The following is a 19,808-nucleotide window of genomic DNA, read 5'->3' on the forward strand; positions in this document are numbered from 1 at the left end:
GTCCTGACTGTGGGCCAGGCAGGAAAACTCCAGCTACAGGCTTTGAATTTGAGGTGCATAGGGAGAAGTGGGCACAATGGGGAGATGGGAGGGAGTGGCAAAGTTATGTAATTGTATTTTAATTAAAATTTTTTAATTGCCATAAATAAGGCATAATTAAAATAAATTTAAATGTTTTAAGAATTAAAAATACTTTTGTTTCATTTCTTTTTGGAGGGAGATAAATGTATACATATGGAACACAATCCAAAGGGAACAAAAGGGAACAAACATAAATGCCCTCTCTGACCGAGGGTCATCTTCCCACTCCACGTTCTAGAGGACACCACTTAGCTTTTTCTAGATAGAGCCATCATCTTCTGGCTTATGGGTAAATTAGTTTCCTGTGGATGCTGGAACAAATCACAAACTTAGTAGTGTAATATACATGAAGCGAAGCTGGACATGTACATGCCTGTTTCTAGTTATTCTCGGGGGCTGAGGCAGGATTGAAAGTTGTGATGCCAGCCTGGGTAATGTAGAAAGAAACTGTCTCCCAAAAAAATCAGGGTGGGGTGAGGGTAAGGAAGTGGGGAGGAAGAAAAAGAGGGAGACTGATTTTGAGTTCTAGGGTTTTTTGTTTGTTTGTTTGTTTGTTTGGTTGGTTGGTTTGGTTTGGGGTTCTTTTGGGGGATTGTTTGTTTGTTTGTTTGTTGAGACAAGGTTTCTCTGTGCAGCTTTGGCTATCCTGGAACTTGCTCTGTAGACCAAGCTGGCCTCAAACTCACAGACCTGACTTTGCCTCCTAGTGTTGGGATCAAAGGCATGTACCACTAAAACCCAGCTTGAGATCCAGTTTTGTGGGCCAGAAGTTTGAAATTCCTATCCCTAGTCTACATAAGATTACCAGAGCTGAACTCACAAGAAGGGGCATTCTAATTCTAATGGGTGTTAACATCCTTCAGCTTGTGACCATGTCATTTTTAATTAATCTTTTTTTAAAAATTAAAATTGCATCATTTTTCCCCTTAGCTTTCCTCCCTCCAACCCCTCCCATGTTCCTCTCTTTATTCCCCCTGGAAATCATGGTCCTTTATCTGCAATATGGTTGTAATTATTTAGAACACAACAGAAATTATTGTTTAAGTCAAAGGAAAACTAGCATTCCCCCCTTTCTTTGTTTCCTGTCATTTCTTGCTTTCCATGTTATTACTACTCCCTATACCACCTGCTTAGTCTATTTAGTATAATTTATGTATTTGTGATTTCAGAGCTGACCATTTGGCAATAAATAACCAATTGGGGCTCACCCCTGGGGAGAACTATTTCTTGTGCTCTCAGGATTCCTTAGTTGCCTGTACTTCTTTGTATGTGGGTGGGGCCCTATAAGATTTAGCATGTTTATTGCTGTTGTACTTCTTCAGGTCTTGTTTAGGAAACCATATTGTTGTGATATCATGAGTGAAGCTTCCCTGTCATCTTTAGGAGACACGATGTCATAGCAACTTTCTGGTCCTCTGGCACCCCTTTTCTCCATGTTTCCTGAACCTTATGTGTGGGACTTGTGTTATAGATGTATCGGTTGGGCCTGGACCCCAGATCACTTCTTCTCTGTATTTTGATTCATTTTGTTTTTCTCTAACGTATCTTTCTATTGAAAAGAGAAGTTTCTTTGATGAGGGATAAGAGCTATGGGATATCCCTGAGCTATAAGATATCTGTGTGATATTTAGAATGCAGTTATGCTGGTTTAGTAAGGAGGCAGTAGTAGGTTCTCCTCTAAGATCGATGATCTCACTAGCCCCTGGTGGTTAACTAGGTTTCTAGTAGCTGGCATGATTTCCCTCCTGTTGAGCAGGCCTTATGTCTAATTAGACAGCTGTTGGTTACCATCGTGCTGTTATTGCCACTGTTGCACCCTTAGAGTTAGTGCCATGTTGATCAGCATTGCGGTTCATAGGGTCATGTCATTAGTTTTTAAAGCCCGAATCTTCAAAGTTTTTCTACTCACTTTTCATGTAATCTTTGTATGTATGTGCATTTGTGTGTTTCTTTCTGTCTTTATCATAAACAAAATATATTTTATTACATTTTAGATTCATCTGGATAGTAAAGGTTTTCTAACCATCTCAAGATCTTTAACTTAAATCACATTTATAAAGACTGCCATATAATATAACATTCATAGACACCAGGGTCTTATCGAAAGGGAATAGGTAAGATGATTTTTAGCCTACTGCAATGATAAAAACGAGTAGCATACTACATAGATAGATAGATAGATAGATAGATAGATAGATAGATAGATAGATGATAGATAGATAGATAGATAGATAGATAGATAGATAGATAGATAGATAGATAGATAGATAGAAAATGGGAATGACTTCAGGGTCAATTAATTTAGGACTAGTTAAATTTTATGTGTGGTATATTCAACAAATGGAGTAAGGTGTAACCACTAGAATGAAGGAGGCTTCTTGACTGAGGCAATATTTACTGTAAAGTGGGCAACAGCAAGCTACAGAGGTATATGTAAAATGAAAATGGGTTCCACTAAGAGGTTAGGGCTGGGGAACTATTACTTTGTGTGCTATACTTTTATGTGGTACAATAAATCTATGCATTTTATAGTAAATCCAAGGGAAGTGGACTTGCATTTGATTTGTCTGAATGAATTATATAACAGAAGTAATAGATAAAGTCAGATGTGGTAGCTCATGCCTGTAATCCCAGCACTAGAGAGAAAGACTGAGGCAAGAGAATTGCCATGATTTCTAGGATAGCCTAGGCTACAGAAAAGGTTTGTTTTTAGAAATAAATAAAAAGTAGTAATAGAAGAATGTTAAAATTTTGCCTCTTTTGGTTCATTTCTTAGATAGCAGACCCTACATTAGCTGAAATGGGAAAGAACCTGAAGGAGGCGATGCGGATGCTGGAGAACAGTCAAAGGTGAGCATGTAGGATAGAGGCTGCCCTGTTGATATGTCCAGCCAGTTTTGAATCTGGTGGTTCTGGTTTCTTCTTGTTAAAGATATCTCTATCTCTAGGATGTCAGATTCTGCTGCCTTTAAAGCTGCAGGTATTGGGTAGAAAGTGCTTTGCAATGAAAGGATTTTGAAATTTTGGGAAGGACCTTTTAGTTCTGCCATGGAATGTGTTGATTTAAGTATTTAAATACTTCTTAGTATAGATTCAGTTACATAAGGTGTCAACTGACGAAGCGGTTGTTTTTACATTCTTTTCCTTTTCAAGTTTATCTGGGGTCTAGGGAGATGAAATGAATGTGTTTAAGATCATTCATCAGTCACTAAATGTTCTGTGTAAAATCATGTGTTTGCATGTTCATATGTTAGAAATTGGTTAAAACATAGTCAACTCTTTCTTTCCTTTAAACCAGAAGAATAGAGGAGGAAAATGGAAAGAAGCCAGTATCAGAGGATATTCCAGGGCCACTCCAGGGCAGGTAGGTGGCAATGAGGATCAATACCTTTAGTTAGGATATACATTTTTTTCTTAACCCAAAATTTTACCATTACTTTCTTACAAGTTTACTTTGAATGAGTACCAAGATAATTTAAGTAGTTGCTCAGCAGAACATTAGAAAACTGGCTGGTTGGTGATAACAGTGAACTTACTAGCTTTGTTCTCTCTCAGAACTTTTTGTTCGTTGGCTTGCCTTCAACAGGTGGCGGCAATCTTCAACTGGTGGCCTCAGCCTTCTGAGTATTAGATTACAGGCATGCCCTACCATACCTGGCCTCTTTTCAGAACAATCAAAAGCCATTCATGAATTCATAGCTATAACTGGGATAGCAAACTAGTTCTTTCTTGAAACCTGTAATCTCTGTTGTAGACTGAGTTTTACTGTGAGAGAGATTTTAACTTGGTATAGTTTATAATTTTTATAATATAGTAAATGAGCCAGGCATAGTGGTGTATGCCTTTAATCCCAGCACCCAGAAGACAGAGGCAGGCAGATCTCTCAGTTCAAGGCCAGCCTTGTCTACATAGGGAGTTCCAGGACAGCCAGGGCTACATAAAGAGATCTTGTCTCAAAAACAAAACAAAAAATGAAAAACCCATAATATAGTAAATGAAAGGAAAATGTCAGCTTTAATTATTTCTGGAATGATTAATTTGTTTGCAGCTAAAGCAAATTTATCAAGTCCTGTGGTTTGAACTACTAGTGAAAAAGAAGTAGCTGGCTGTCGTTTTCACAGGATGCTAGCAGTTGGTCTGCAATGAAAGTCCCAGTCCAGCTTCCTTGAGACAAACGATTTTTCTTTTATAACCAGGAAACTGTACTTAGGTCAACAGTACAACTCCCTTAAATTGTTCTTTGACCTGAATATAAGTTGTACAAGATTACAAAAGAAAGCATTGAGGAAGTATCACACCATACAGCAAATATCATGCCCAACACTCCCAGATACAATGTTTTCAGTCATTCCAGCTTGTAGCATGGATCCTGCTGATTTGAAGTCTCATAGAGCTTTCACCACTCAGAATAGGAAGTAGATCCTGTCTCCTATCCCAGATGTGAAGGGACAAGGACTTGTTTATTCTCCTAATTACACAAAAGTTTCTCTAGATCTCCTAAGAATTCTCAGACTGGCAGCACATTAAAAACACTGTTAACAGTGGTCAGGAGTATCTATCTTTATTTAATAATGCTAAAGTCTAGTATTTGAAGCTAGTGAGTGCTTTACAGGCACTGTCTGATTATCTCCTCTCCGATCTATAATGCTTGGGTTCAGCCACTTTGGATCACTCACTCCAGGTCACAAGGATAGCAGCCAAGTGAGCCTGAGCTTCCTTCCCCTTCCCTTCCCTCTGCACTGTAAAGGATCAGAGCATTTCATTTCAGTTTAGCACCTTGGGGAGATGGGTTTGGAGCAGTGTTTTGATGGTGGTGCTTTTATTTCTTACTTCTGTGTTTGTGGTCTCGGATTGAACCTAGAATTCATACATGCTAGGCAAGTTCTCTACCGATCCCCACTATATCCATCCAATGCTTCTTTTTTTATGAAGAAAATATTTATCAATAATATGCTTATAGAGTATTTTTACATCTTATGCACCATAAATTGCCTTGCCATTTCATACCGTTTTAGTCATTGACATTTTTCTCCTGTTTCCATCTCATATAATGAGTAGTTAATAGCATATCTTGGATAGAAGTCAGTCTATCTATTTATACTCTATTTGGTATCTGTTTATACTCTAAGCAGATCTCAAGTTTTCCAACTGGGATAAGGGTTGGAAACAAATGATTACATGTTTAAGGCTGTTGGTTCAAGTGGACAAGACTCCAGAGTCTTGTCAATAGAGAATTTTTGTTGGCTTATGGCCTAGAACATTTTATAAAGACTGGCTCTTATACTTAAATTAAATATTCTCTGCTTTTCAAGAATGAAATGATCCATTATAGAAATACAACTAGAGCAAGACTGGAAATATTTTCAAAAATCAAACTTATATTTGGGTCAAAAAATAAGTAAAGTTACATAAATGGAATGTTTTTGAAAATATATAAACTGTCTCTAAACATTCTTTTTCTTGTAGCTAGCTACCAAATGTTTAAAAAGGAAACAAAAACAAAAAACATCTTCAAGTTGTTTGAATGAGAGAAATGGTTGTAAGATGGAGGGGAGGGGCATATGTGTTCTTTCTACCCACCTAACCCTTTTTGTTCTGCAGTGGGCAAGATATGGTGAGCATCCTCCAGTTAGTTCAAAATCTGATGCACGGAGATGAAGATGAGGAGCCCCAGAGCACCCGGTAATGGAGGAATGTTGGCAGTTTATCTTTGAAACTTCGTTCTTAGCTGGGCGGCGGTGGCACATGTCTTTAATCCCAGCACTTGGGAAGCAGAGGCAGGCAGATCTGTGAGTTCGAGGCCATCCTGGTCTACAGAGCAAGTTCCAGGACAGCCAGGGCTACACAGAGAAACCTTGTCTTGGAAAAAAAAAAAAAAAAAAGTCTGTTCTTGAGTGGCTCAAGGAAGAAACTTCATTGAATAATAATTTCATTAAAAGTTAAATTGAGGCTGGCTGGTAATGGTGTATGCCTTTAATCCCAGAACTTGGAAGGCAGGCAGAGGCAGGTGGATCTCTGTGAGTTCAAGGCCAACCTGGTCTACAAAGTTAGTTCCAGGATAGGCAGGACTGTTACACAGAAAAAACCTGTCTCAAAAAACAACAAAAAATTATATTGATATTTTTATATTCTAAAAGTAAATAGTGACATTTTTATGGTATTAGGTCTTATGAAGAGCCACTGGAAGGACTGAGGTACCATATGCTTTTTAAATTTTTTCTTTAGCTTGCTAAGAATTACTACAGTTAAATTGATTAGCTTTCATTGTCTGTGAATCACCTTTTGCTTTATTTATTCATCTGTCCAGTATATTTAAATAAATAGATCTTCACTTTGTCTTCTTTTTTTTTTTTTTTTTTTTTTTTTTTTTTTTTTTTTTGCTATCAGTAATATATTCTCCTTGTTCAAAAGGCAGAAGATAAACTAGGCATGGTGGTACACACCTGTAATCCTAGCATTCTGGAGGCAGAAGCAAGGGGGTCACAAGTTTGAAGCCACTGTAGGGCTACATAACAACACTAAAAACAAGACAGAAAAAAATTGAGCAGAAAAGAAAGGGTATACAAAAATAGTGCTCTAGGCTGTGGTAGCATGTATGTGCCCTGAGTTCAATTCCCAGTACTGAAACACACACATAGGTCTCCCTACCTGGTTCTCTTTTATGGCTATAGATGATGACCAGTTTATTATTCTTCCTCAGATATTTTATGTGTTTGTGTATACAAGCAAAACAGTCATACACACCCCATCCAGTACTTAAATACTATCTATGTGTCCTGATTCTTTTTTCACTTAGGACTTGGAGTTCATCACATGTCATACAAGGAGCTCTCTTTGTTAAGAGCAACTTTATTTTACTTGGAATAGATGAATAGAATTTTATGGATAGAATTTTGTGTTATGTTCCTATTTCACTGATACAAACATTGCTGTGCCATAACTTTAAGCATATGTCATTTCTTGCAGTGGCAATGTGTTTGAGGAATAAGTCATGGAAGTAGGATGCTGGGTCAGATAATGCATATGTGCATTTTGAATTTGATAGAGCCCAGTGCTCCTAGGAGATAAGTCAATCCAGAGGCTCACCAGCAGTGTGTGAGAATACTTTCCCCACACCTTTGCTGTAATGATGTTAGCAAACTTAAGGATCTTTGATAAGTGAGTGAGAAATATAAGGTGAGATATTTCAGCATAATATTTTTCTTATGAACTAGATTATGTATTTTTGTATGTTTTAAGACTTACTTGAGCCTGGGGGTGTACAGTAGTAGAACACTTCCCTCGCATGAGTGGGGCCTCAAGTTCAAGCCTCAGAATTTTTTTAAAAGTTGTTAAAAAAAAAAAACGGACCTTTTTAAAGACTTAAATTATTTATGTATATGTGTCTGTGTGAATGTATGCTACATATGTGTAGGTGTCCATGTAGGCTAGCACTCTACAGCTGAGCTACATCACCCTTCCTCTGCAGCTCATCTTCATCATCATTATCTTATGTGTATGGATGTTTTGCCTGCATGTATGTCTGTGCACCACTTGTATGCCTGATGCCTTTGGAGGCTAGAAGAGTGTTTTGGATCCCTTGGGACAGGAATTACAGATGGTTGTGACCCACCATGTGAGTGTTGAGAACAGAACTTGGGTCCTCTACAGCAGTAGCTAGTGCTCTTAAACTCCTGAGTCATCTCTCCAGCCCTCCGCCATAGTTCTTAAGGCTGATAGTTATAGTTTAAGAGGATTTAAGAGCAGTTTGTGTTGTCAGTAAAGAGAAGGACATTTATCTTTTAGGGCTCAATATTAAAGGTATTTTTCTTCCCAAACTTTCAGCACCTCATACACATTTTTTTCTGAATTTCTCTGTAGGACATGAAATGAATTAAAAATCTTCCAAATTTCTGTGAAACACTGTTTAAATTTTCTTTTTCTATTCTTTGGTGATGATCAGTTCTTAGTACTCTAATGATTTTGATCAACAGAATCCAGAATATTGGAGAACAAGGTCACATGGCTTTGTTGGGTCACAGTCTGGGTGCTTATATTTCAACTCTGGACAAAGAGAAGCTGAGAAAACTTACAACCAGGATACTTTCAGACACTACCTTGTGGCTACGCCGGATTTTCAGGTAAAGATGTTACGAGCTGGGTTTTGTTGCAGTTTTTTTAAGGATTCGTTTATTTACTGGTAAAGAAATTATGAGGGATTGTGTTTGTTTGTTTGTTTAATTTTAGGTTTACCTGTTTATTTGTGACAGGGTCTCTATGTAGCCTGGCTGTTCTGGAACTTGCTATATAGACCAAACTAGCCTCAAACTCACAGAGCTCTGCCTACCTCTTCCTCCCAAGTGCTGGGGTTAAAGGCGTGCATCACAATGCCCACCTCTACTTTTGTTGTTGTTGTTGAACACGTATGAGTATTTTGACTGCCTATATGGATATGCATCACATGTGTACAGTGCCCAAGGAGACCAAAAGAGGGCATCAAATTCCCTGAAACTAGAGTTACAGATAGTTATGAGCTGTCATGTGGGTGCTGGGAACTAAACCCAGATTCTCTGGAAGAGCAGCCAGTGCTCTTAACAGACCAGCTACCTTTCCAGCTATCCTTACAAAGTGGCTAAAGATGAGTCAGAATCAGACGTGTGTGGCTTGTGAGTAATGTTTTTGTGATGCTACATATGGATTTGACTCTTCTAAGGGTTGCTTAACCTCTCCATGCCTAAGAGGGTTGGCTAACCTCTCCTTGTATTAAGTGCGGAGAGTATAAATAGCTATTTCATTTGAGGATTAAATGAGCACATTAATGCTTCATTTATTTCAGATGTCTTAGTGCTGAAACTCCTAACAACCATGTCAGCCTGTAGCATTAAGCCTCCACGTGGAACAAGCAAGAGCCCTTGTCTCTAGGCTCATCATTTCTGGGGACTTTAGTCTTTGTTTCCATCATTTCTACTCATTTTATTTCTGGAGTTAGGTGTGGATGATGAGTCTTTGTTTCTTTCCTTTATAACCTGCACTATAGTGAGTAGCCAGACATTGTGTCTCCTCTGCCTTGTATAGTGTCTATGAGAAAAGAATTGCTTTCATGATTTTATACTACTGAAAAAAGTCAGAATTAACTAGAAATAGGACTATATTAATATGCAGCTGGGGAGGTGGCTGATCAGTGAAGAGCACTGGATATTCTTCTAAAAAAACCTAGGTTTGATTCCCAGCACCCATATGACTGTTCACAACCATCTGTAATTCCAATTCTGGGGATCCAATGACTCTTCTGGCCTCTTTGGGCATTGCACACGTTGGTACACACATATACATGCAGGCAAACACACATAAAATAAAAATAAAATCTTTTTAAAAATTAAAGAGAATACATTAACATATGAGATCTCTTAATAGGTATGAAAATGGATGTGCTTATTTCCATGAGGAAGAGAGGGAAGGACTTGCTAAGATCTGTAGGCTTGCCATTCATTCTCGCTATGAAGACTTTGTAGTGGACGGATTCGACGTGTTACATAACAAAAAACCTGTCATATACCTTAGTGCTGCTGCTAGACCTGGTCTGGGCCAATACCTTTGTAATCAGGTAATGTAAAAAATAGGTTTTTAACACCCCCATTTTTTCATGTGCATATGTGTTCCTATTTTTATATGTCTGTGTCAGTAGGTATGTATGTGTTCATGGAGGCCCAGGGTTGATGTCAGGAGTCATCCTCAAAATTCTTTCATCTCATTCATGGAGTCAGAGTCTCTTAGTCAAATCCAGAGCCTGCTCTGCAGATCCCCTGTTTCTGCCTTCCAGGACTAGAATTACAAGTGGATGACTACTCTCACCTCGAATTTACATAGGTTTCTGGGGATTCAAACTATAGTCCTTATACTTTTGCAGCAAATGTTTACCTCTAAGCCATGTCCCCAGTCTCAAAAATAAATACGTACTATTTTATTTGTGTGTATGTGTGTGTGCTTGCACATTTGTATCTGCATTATATTTATGCAGGTTCCCACAGAGACCAGAAGAGGGTCTCACATGCCCTGGAATTGGTGTTACAGGTGATTGTGAACATTTCAGTATGGCTGTCAGGAACCAAATGCAGTTCAGCAAGAGCCATTGCTCTATCCCCCTAAAGATAGATATTTTAAAGAAGCTGCCAAGTGGTTTGCTTTTGGTTTGTACTGCTAGAGCTCAAACCCAAGGCTTCACACATGCTAAGCAGGGGCTGTACACACTGACCTACACCTGTAGCCCCAATGCTTTATATTTTAAATTTTTGTTTTGTTCTGTTTTTTTTTTCTTTGTTTTTGTTTTTGTTATGTTTTTTTGTTTGTTTTTTTTTTTTTGTTTTTTTTTTTTTGATATTTTGAGACAGGGTTTCTCTATGTAACAGTGCTGACTGTCTTAGAATTCACTCTCTAGACCAGGCTGGCCTGAACTCACAGAGGTCCTCCTGCCTCTGCCCCTCAAGTGCTAGGATTAAAGGTGTGCACCACCACCACTCAACCTTTTAAACTTTTTAAAAAGACAATTTTATTTATGTATGTGTGTTTATAAGTGTATGTCACATGTATACTGGTGTCTGTGGAGGTCTAGAGCTGAGTTGCAGATGGTTGTAAGCTACCTAGTGTGGATGCTGGGAACCAGTCATATCCTCAGCAAACATTTCTAACGTTGAGCCATCTCTCAAGCCCCTCAATTCTTTAGACATTTAAAACATGTAGACACATTTCTCCAGCTGCTGTTTGTATCAAGTTGAAAAAAAAAAAAAAGATCTTTTTGTATGTTTTTTTGGTACTATACAAAGAGTGCGGACTGAGGGCTGGCAGGATGGCTTTTTCACTAGAACCCATAGAAGACAACTGATACACTGACATACTTCTGTAATCCCAGCGCTCCCACAGTGATGTGGGGTCTGGAGACAGGAGAATTGCCCAGAGGCTCACAGGCTAATTATCTTGGAGTATGTAGCATGACACAAACCAGAAAGGAGATGTTGCTTCAGCAAGGAAAAGGAGAGAATTGACTCTCTAAAGTTGTCCTCTGACTACTGTGGCATTTGCCCCACCAATACAAAAAATTAAAAAAGAAAAAAGAAAAGAAAAGAAAAATTCCACCAGCTTACACTCCTTAGTGTTGTTATATCTCAAAATAAATGTTATTAACCCGGCAGTGGTAGCGCACACTTTTAATCCCAGCAATCTGGAGGCAGAGGCAGGCAGATCTCTGTGAGTTTGAGGCCAGCCTCATCTACAGAGTGAGTTCCAGGACAGCCAGGACTACACAAAGAAATAAAAAAATGTTATTGAATTTAGAAAGGATGTGTAATAGATACATTTCAGTGGTTTTGAGTACCCAGAGACAAAGAGTACTTTATTTTGTCCTATATTCTATCAAAAGGGATGTAGATGCACTTACATGGTTCTTTTGGGCTTAGTTGCTTTTATAACAGGAGTATATCATGTTTTAGTGGTTTTTCAAGTTTTTAATGCCTAGAAAACCAGATTTATTAAAATCATGTATTTATAATATAGCTACAAAATGCTATATATGTAACCAATAACGGTGATAGATTGGTAGTTTACAGGAGGCATCTTAAGATGTTTGTTTTCATTCTTTTGGTGGTACTGTGAATTGAACCCCAAGTGTTTCCATGCAAGTCAAGTTCTCTTCTTCTTGTACTCACCCATGCCTCTACCTTAGCTCTTTTTAAGACAGAGTCTGACTGGGCTTGTTGGTGCTCTAATTCCAGAACTTGGAAAGTAGAGGCAGGAGGATTGACTAAATGTGAGCCACCATACCCAATTTATTTTTATCAGATGAGATCTTACCATCTGTGTAGCCCAGGCTGGTATCAAACTCATTTTGTAGCTTAGAGTGTCTCTGAACTGGCCATTCTCTTTCTTCAGCCTTCCAAGTGCTAGGATTTCAGGATTCACTTTTGAAGTGAATCTTTGTTTTGCTTTGTTTTTTTTTAATACTTTAAGTAAGGGATGAAGTGTAGCTCAGTAGCAGAGCATTTGCCTAACATGAATAAACCCTGGGTTCAATCTCTGGCACTGCCAAAGGAAAAAGTACCACAAAATGTCCTTTCTAGAGGTAATGTGTGAATGAACCATTCTGTGCTACACCTGTTTACAGTTCCTAAAACTACAAACCCCCTGTGTTTGGAAACTAAACATTACGATTGTAAAGCCAATTTGACAATTTTCTCCATCCATGGCATTGACTTTGCTTCTTTTAAGCAATATACTTCTTCTAATCCGTATTTATTGCTTTTTAAGGGTAGGGGAAACCATAAATAAGACCCTGTTCTCTAAACAACTGAGGAAAGAATCCCAATCATCCTCCTAACCTGAGAATGCAGGGTGCTTATGTAGTTTCTTGGTTTGGAAAAGACTTTTTTTGACATCTTTAGACTATATCAAAGGTAGTTACTTGACTCATTTAAAAAAGTTTAGATTGTGTCCTCTTATAAATCATTTGTTAAGTCACCTTTGGGTGTGAGACTAACTTTCCAAATGTCCTTTAACGTGATGTATTTATAAACTTGAATTCTTGAGGGGAGTTTTTTGTTTTGTTTTGTTTATTATCTTAAAGGTAGGAGTCTCACTGTGTAGCCCAGGCTTACTTCACACATGTGATCTCCAGCGTCAGTAATAAGATAACAGACATATTCCATTATGCCTCACTGAGATTTTGGTTTTTAAAGAATAATTTGTGGCTTGTTTTTGTTGCTCAGTCTCTCAGTCATAAGTAAATGGTGTTTCCTCTTGCAGCTTGGCTTACCCCTGCCCTGCTTGTGTCGTGTGCCCTGTAACACTATGTTTGGATCCCAGCATCAGATGGTGAGTTCTTGGTTGGGGTTTCTGTGGTAATATAGAATTGCATTTTGAAACCATGTCTTTTATTTGATGTTGTTTGCTGGCTTCCAGATAGTTATTAGCTTACCCGTTTATTGCTTCAGTCTTCCCATTGTGGTACAGTGTGTACTTTTGTATTCGAATGAAGGCTACCCTGTGTAGCTCTAAAGGTATATGTATTACTTCATCACCTGCTTCTTTTGGGGTGGTGGGAGGGGGTTGTTTGATACTTGGGCTCCTTGTATGCTGAGTAGGTGCTCTCCCCAGCCCTTTCATTGTCATTCATCCTAAGTAAGCATAAAAATTTCTTCAAGCTCAGAATTTTAGCTAGCCATCACTACTATCTGGATTTGAGTGGGCATATCTTCTTTTATTTTTTTATTTGTTGAGATCTTCCTGGGAAGCCCAGGCTAGCTTCAGAATTGTGATCTTCCTATAATGTGAATGGATAGATTTTAAAATGAAGCCCTTCAATGTAATCTTAGGGTTGAGTTATGATAATTTTTTACACATGCAAAAGATAAACATCTTGATGTTAAAAGCAGAAGACAAGGGATAAACTCTAAGATTTTGCATTTCTCTTTTCAAAATAGTTTTCTTATGTTTCTATGGGAATGAGAAAGTATTTCTTTAAATGCGAATGTTTAAAACTAGGAATATTGGTCTTGCAAATGTGCATTTACTTTAATCTCTATTAATTATTCTAATTAACCTATAAAGAAAACTTATTTTGTTGTCTATGATTATGGGAAGCAAAAATTGTTAAGAATTAAAATTTAAATATTATGAAATTTCTGTAGGAGGAATACTTTGGAATCTTTAATATTAATAATAGGAAAAAAAATAAATCACTTAGTGATACCAAAGAAAGGTAAAAGACTCTTCATGGAAAGATTGTAAATGTCATTCAAATGAACATTTACTAATATTATAGTAGTCTTTTAAACAGAAAAATTCAGGTTAGATGTGGTGGCACATACCTTTAATCCCAGCACCAGTGAGCTAAGGCAGGTGAATTTTCACATAGCAAGTTCCAGGCCAACAGGGCTATACAGTGAGGCCTTGCCTCAAATAAAATAAAAACAGAGTTCAGAACTCTAAATTCTCTAAACCACAAGAAAACAAATGTTTGGGTTTTTTTTTTTTTTTTTTTGGTTTTGGTTTTTTGTTTTTTTGTTTTTGTTTTTTTTGAGTGCTTCTAATGTGCATTTTGTCCAGGTAGCATACAGTGGCTTTAAAATACTTTTCATATATATATATATATATATATATATATATATATATATATATATATATATATATTAATAAGACTGAATAGATTTTAATGTTTTAAGTCTGAAATTCAAGAGTAAATAGTTATCCTAACATGAAAAAAAAAATCTTATTTGAGTTACTAATTTTGAGTCATCTGTGCTTTTCGATTCATAATTTTTCACTGGGCATTAGCTTAGGTAGAGTGCTTCCTAGCATGCATACAGCCCTGGTTTGAGCCACAGTACCTCATAAAACCAAACATGGTGTACACCATGAGGAGGTTGAAGCAGAGTGAGGCTTCAAGGCCAGCCTGGGCTACATGAGCCTTCTAGGTGGGAGGAGAAATGGCTTAATTAGTAAAGTGCTTCTTGAGAAGACATGAGGACCTGAGTTCAATCCCCAGAATTCACTTCAAAAAATTTCACTAGTAGTGTAGTTGTGGGTTTTAAAAATAAGGAATTTAGCCGAGTGTGGTGACACATGTCTTTAATCCTAGCACTCTTAATTCCAGCACTTGAGCAGCAGGGCAGATGGATCTCCATGAGCTCAAAGCCAGCCTGGTCTACATAGCAAGTTTCAGACCAGCTAAAGTTACATGGTGAGACACTGTCTCAAAACAACAACAACAGAATTCAGGCCAGGCATAGTAGCTCGTGCTTGTACTCTATTGCTGGGGAGGTGGAGTCAGGTTACTCCATGAACTTTGCTGACCAGCCTAGGTCAGTGATATACTCTGTCTCAAAAGACAAGCTAAATGGCTCTTGAGGAACAACCCTGAGGTGGACTTTGGCACATATGTGCTCTGGTACACAGGCACATGTGCATTTGTACACACCACAAATACAGTTGTAATTTTTCAGTGTTATACCTTTTATACTGATTGGCTCACATTTCTGTGGTTTGTTGGTCCTAGGACATTGCCTTTCTTGAGAAACTGATCAAAGATGACATAGAAAGAGGAAGACTGCCCTTGTTGCTTGTTGCAAGTGCTGGTAGGTATCATAACTTCGTATGTACAAGGGCACCGTGTACTTGGCCTAACAGACAGGGTCTTGTTTGTGGTGTTTTGTCAGGATGGAGTCTCTGTTCTATAGCGCAGGGTAGCCTGGAATTCATGGTAATCCTGCCTTGGCCTTCTAAGGGCTGATGTTAAAGAAGTAAGACACCAGGCCTCATCAAGGAGTGGCACTCTTAGGGAAACTAAAGAAAAGTTCCTGGAACTGGTTTGTGAACCTAATAAGGTTTCTAGATTTTTATCCAGCAATAAACAATTAGAAATTGAATTTAAGGCCAGCAAGATGGCTAGTGGATAAAGATGCTTGCCACCAAATCGAATGACCTGAGTTCCATCTCATGGTGAAAAGAGAGAACAGGATCCTGCAAATTGTCCTCTGACTTTGTTGTACTCTGTGGCATGAGTGCCCACACATACACACAAAATAAATGTAATAAATAAGAAATTGAATTTAAAATGTCTTTTATAATAGCATCAAAAAGCCTTTAAAATGGGCCAGCAATATAGGTTGGCAGGGAAAGGTGCTTACTGCATGATAATGTACACCTGATGTCTCAGTTAGGGTTTCTGTTGCTTCAAACAAACTCCATAACCAAAAGGCAAGCTGGAGAGGAAAGGGTTGACTTGGCTTACACTTCAGCATTGCTGTTCACCACTGAAGGACAGGAACACAAACAGGGCAGGATCCTGGAGGCAGGAGCTGATACAGAGGCCATGGAGAGGAGCTACTTACTGGCTTGCTTCCCCTGGCTTGCTCAGTCCACCTTGTTATAGAACCCAGGACCACAAGCCTAGGGATAGTACCACCTACCATAGGCTGGGCCCATCCCCATTGATCACTAATTGAGAAAATGCCTTATAGCTGGATCTCAATGAGGCATTTCTTCAAGTGAGCCTCCTTCCTCTGATGACTCTAACTTGTGTCAAGTTGACACACAAAACCAGCCAGTAACAACTGACAACCAGATTTCAGTTCCCTAAACTCATAGAAAGCTTGAAAGAGAGAACCAACTCCTCAGAGTTATCCTCTAGCTTCCACATGGGGGCCATGGCATGTGTGTACCCCCATACACATCTCACATGTTTATACACAGGTTAATAAAAAAAAATTAAGAAAACTACATGAGTAAATTTAGCAAAAATAAGAAGTTTAAGAAGGCCCAAATGAACTATAGGCTCTGTCTCTGAGTCATTTATCCCTAAACAAGCCCTGTCACAATCTCTGTGTAACAAGTTCCAGCCAAGGCTACATAGCAAGGTCTTGCCTCAAACAAAACCAAAAAATAATGAAAAACTTGATTTAGGATATCACTTAGTACAGCTTGTGCTTAGCAAGTACAAGGCCCTGGATTCAGTCCCCAGCAACAAGAAGCTTTTGCTGTTTGAGAAGACTTTTTGAGCTGGCATGGTGGCTCATGCCTTTAATTCCAGTACTAGAGGTGCAGAAGCAGGAGATCTCTCTGTGTTTAAGGCTGGCCTTGTTTACATAACAAGTTCCAGGACAGCTAGAGCTACATAATAGAATCTATCTTAGAGAACAAAAACAAAAGGCCCTATTATGAAATGAAAAGCAGCGTGGAGGCTCATGCCTTTAATCCCAGCACTACACTCAGGAGGCAGAGGTGAGTGGATCTCTTTGAGTTCCAGGCCAGCCTGGTCTACAAAATGAGTTCCAGGATAGCCAAGACTGTTGCACAGAGAAACGATGTCTTAAAAAACAAAAAAAGATGAAGAAATGAAAAGCAAGCAGTAGACTGAGAAAAGTATTTCAAAACACTTTTCTAGCAAATGACTTATATCTAAAATATGTAAAGTTACTTTGTACTTCAGTAGTAAGTGCTGTGGGGTATTCACCAGAGAAGACTGATCAGACATGAGCTAAGCCAATAGAAAGTCTTTATTAGCCAGCCATTGACTACACTGGTGTTCAGATGTGGGAGACCAGCTCCCAAATTTATTTACCCCAGAGACTCTTGAGGAGTGACGGATAAGAGACTTAGATAGAAATATGGAGGGGAGAGAAACAGATAGAAACACAGTATAGCCTTGGGTGGGCCTGGGTCCTTAACCACTGGCCCAGAACTTTATTCAAAAGGACTTTTTATAAAAATGCCAAGGGGAGGGGCAAAAGGCCTCCCCCTTGCTAGATACAGCCAAGTGTAGACCCTTCCAAACACCTGGTACCCAGTCATCCTCTTATGCAGTCCTGGGTAAAGCCACTAGGAACCTTCGGTGGGCTCCAACATTCAGAATCCCAGCGTAGCCCTAAGTCTTTCTCCGAGTGAGCCTTTAAGCATTAAAAAACATATTCTGGGTTAACATACTTCAGTTAACAAGAATAGTTAGCCAGAAGCAGAACTACAGAAGCTGAAAAGTAAGGTTAGTACATTTTGAGACTTTCCCAGAACCGTATGGGCTTTGATGGATTAGGCCTTTAAGTTTTGGCAGGTGATGCTGTCTACATGCTGTGTTTTACAGCCTGAATGGCACATCCATCATGGAGTCAGTTGTGCTAAGGTCTGGGGCCCCATTACAGTAAGGTGATAGACAGCTTTAAAATTAACAGCATTTGGATGAATTCTTTACCAAAGGGCATATAAACACTTGAAAAGATGTTTAATATCAGTATCATTAGAACAATACAGTTCAGCTGCATATGTTTTATACATACTTAGATCATAGTTTACAATCCCAGCACTTCAGAGGCTAAAGCCTAAAGATCAACACTCAAGGTCAGTCTGGGCTGAATGGAGAAACCACAGTAAGTTGTGGGATGTAGTTCAGTGAGTTGGTAGAGTACATGTTAGTATGTTCATAGCTCTGGCTTTGATCCTTAAGTCTAAGTGAACCAAATGTGGGTGGCACATGTCTGTAATTCCAGCATTCTGGAGGTGGGGACAAGAAGTTTGAAGTTCAGGGTTGTCTAAACCTGTATAGTGAGTTCAGGGCTAGACAGTCTCAAAATATAAAATAAAATAATAAGTAAAACCACAGTGAGAACTTGAGATGTAGTGTAGTGATAGAATGTTTTATGCTGTGCCTGAGACCCTGGCTCCAGTCCTACTGCAGGGACAAAAAGTGCCTAATGCTGATAGGGATCAAGCAGCTACAGACATTCCTGGTAGGGTATTGTGTGACAAAAGTTTTCCTGGGGAGACACGGCATATATGTCTACTCACCCCAGATAGGGATCCTAACTACAGACCAAAATACAGGCACCACCAAAGTCCAACTTGATAAACCATTGAGTTTTATTAGGGTTAGCTGCATCACCAAAGCCCATCCCACCATGGGGGACAGCTCACAAGGCTGGGGACCCGGACTGCACAGCCTACAGGCAGCTCAATAGGTTAGAGTTGTTATTAGTCTGGTCACACAGAGATTCACAATGACCATGGATAAATTTTAGTAAGAGGTTTTATTAAATACTGGTGCTGGGCATAGTGGTGGTGTACGCCTTTAATCATAGCACTTGGAAGGCAGAGGCAAGTGGATTGTAGCTAGAGTTTTCCTGCCTTGCCCACAGTCAGGACAAATCTCTCTCACCCGCCAATCCCACCGCCGCTCAGACCCAACCAAGTAAACACAGAGACTTATATTGCTTACAAACTGTATGGCCGTGGCAGGCTTCTTGCTAACTGTTCTTATAGCTTAAATTAATCCATTTCCATAAATCTATACCTTGCCATGTGGCTTGTGGCTTACCGGCATCTATTCATGCTGCTTATCATGGGAGTGGCTGGCAGTGACTCCTTCTGCCTTCCTGTTCTCTCAATTCTCCTCTCTGTTAGTCCCACCTATACTTCCTGCCTGGCCACTGGCCAATCAGTGTTTTATTTATTGACCAATCAGAGCAATTTGGCATACAGACAATCCCACAGCAGTGGATCTCTGTGAGTTCAAGACCAGCCTGGTCTGCAGATCAAGTTTCAAGACAATAAGGCTACACAGAGAAATTCTGTTTCAAAAAACCAAAACAAAACAGAAATACTGGTGCTGGATGCTCATGACACCAGGACTTCAGCTGAGAGCACCCTCCAGATGCAGCAGCTAGTCATATCAGTCCAGGGTTTATAAAGGCAAACCCCACAAGATTATATGTATTTTGTCTATGTGTGGGCAGGGTCTTAATTTTAACATATATATCTTGCAGTTGTCCTCTTTTTTATCAGAGTAAGCAAGTTTGATTACAAAAGCATAAATAGTTAGCTATGACCTCTTATTTCATAAGAACAGCAAATTTTTACAAGATCAGTAATTTAAGAACAGTCTTCAGCATCGGGGAGAAATGAATGTGGGCTGCTAGAGTACAGCCTGTAAAAGTTAGGGACTTACATGTTAGAAGCATGTTTTGCTTTTTGGTCTCTCAAGCATAGAAAGTCTAAACTTCAAATGTAATGTGAATCATCACAGGAGTGTCCTTTCCGGGTACCTCAGTTGAGCTAAACTTTGTTTGTGAGACAAGCAATTTACCTAACTATCTCCCCAGTTCCCTAACCCCTTTTTTGAGATAAAAAGTCTCATGTATCTCATGCTGAACTTTTGATCTTAGTGCTAGGATTACAAGCATGTGCTGCTATGCCTACTTTATGTGGTGCTGGGG

The 19,808-nt window shown here is 39.0% G+C and overlaps 1 protein-coding gene across 6 annotated transcripts in view; it reads left to right on the forward strand.

Annotated features, from left to right (window-relative positions):
- Pdxdc1 (pyridoxal dependent decarboxylase domain containing 1) overlaps positions 1 to 19,808 on the forward strand; it is a 59,685-nt gene that overhangs the window by 13,311 nt on the left and 26,566 nt on the right. For 5 of the 6 annotated variants that reach the window (XM_006983876.4, XM_076577815.1, XM_076577817.1 and 2 more), the window contains exons 2-8: positions 2,858 to 2,931; positions 3,380 to 3,445; positions 5,683 to 5,763; positions 8,055 to 8,201; positions 9,475 to 9,664; positions 12,853 to 12,921; positions 15,104 to 15,182. In XM_006983876.4, the coding sequence (XP_006983938.2) occupies positions 2,858 to 2,931; positions 3,380 to 3,445; positions 5,683 to 5,763; positions 8,055 to 8,201; positions 9,475 to 9,664; positions 12,853 to 12,921; positions 15,104 to 15,182 (706 nt within the window). The remainder of the gene's footprint in view (positions 1 to 2,857; positions 2,932 to 3,379; positions 3,446 to 5,682; positions 5,764 to 8,054; positions 8,202 to 9,474; positions 9,665 to 12,852; positions 12,922 to 15,103; positions 15,183 to 19,808) is intronic. The other variant, XM_006983879.4, reaches the window with a different exon arrangement.

This window comes from Peromyscus maniculatus, chromosome 8, assembly GCF_049852395.1.
Source record: "Peromyscus maniculatus bairdii isolate BWxNUB_F1_BW_parent chromosome 8, HU_Pman_BW_mat_3.1, whole genome shotgun sequence".
Classification (NCBI taxonomy): Eukaryota; Metazoa; Chordata; class Mammalia; order Rodentia; family Cricetidae; genus Peromyscus; species Peromyscus maniculatus.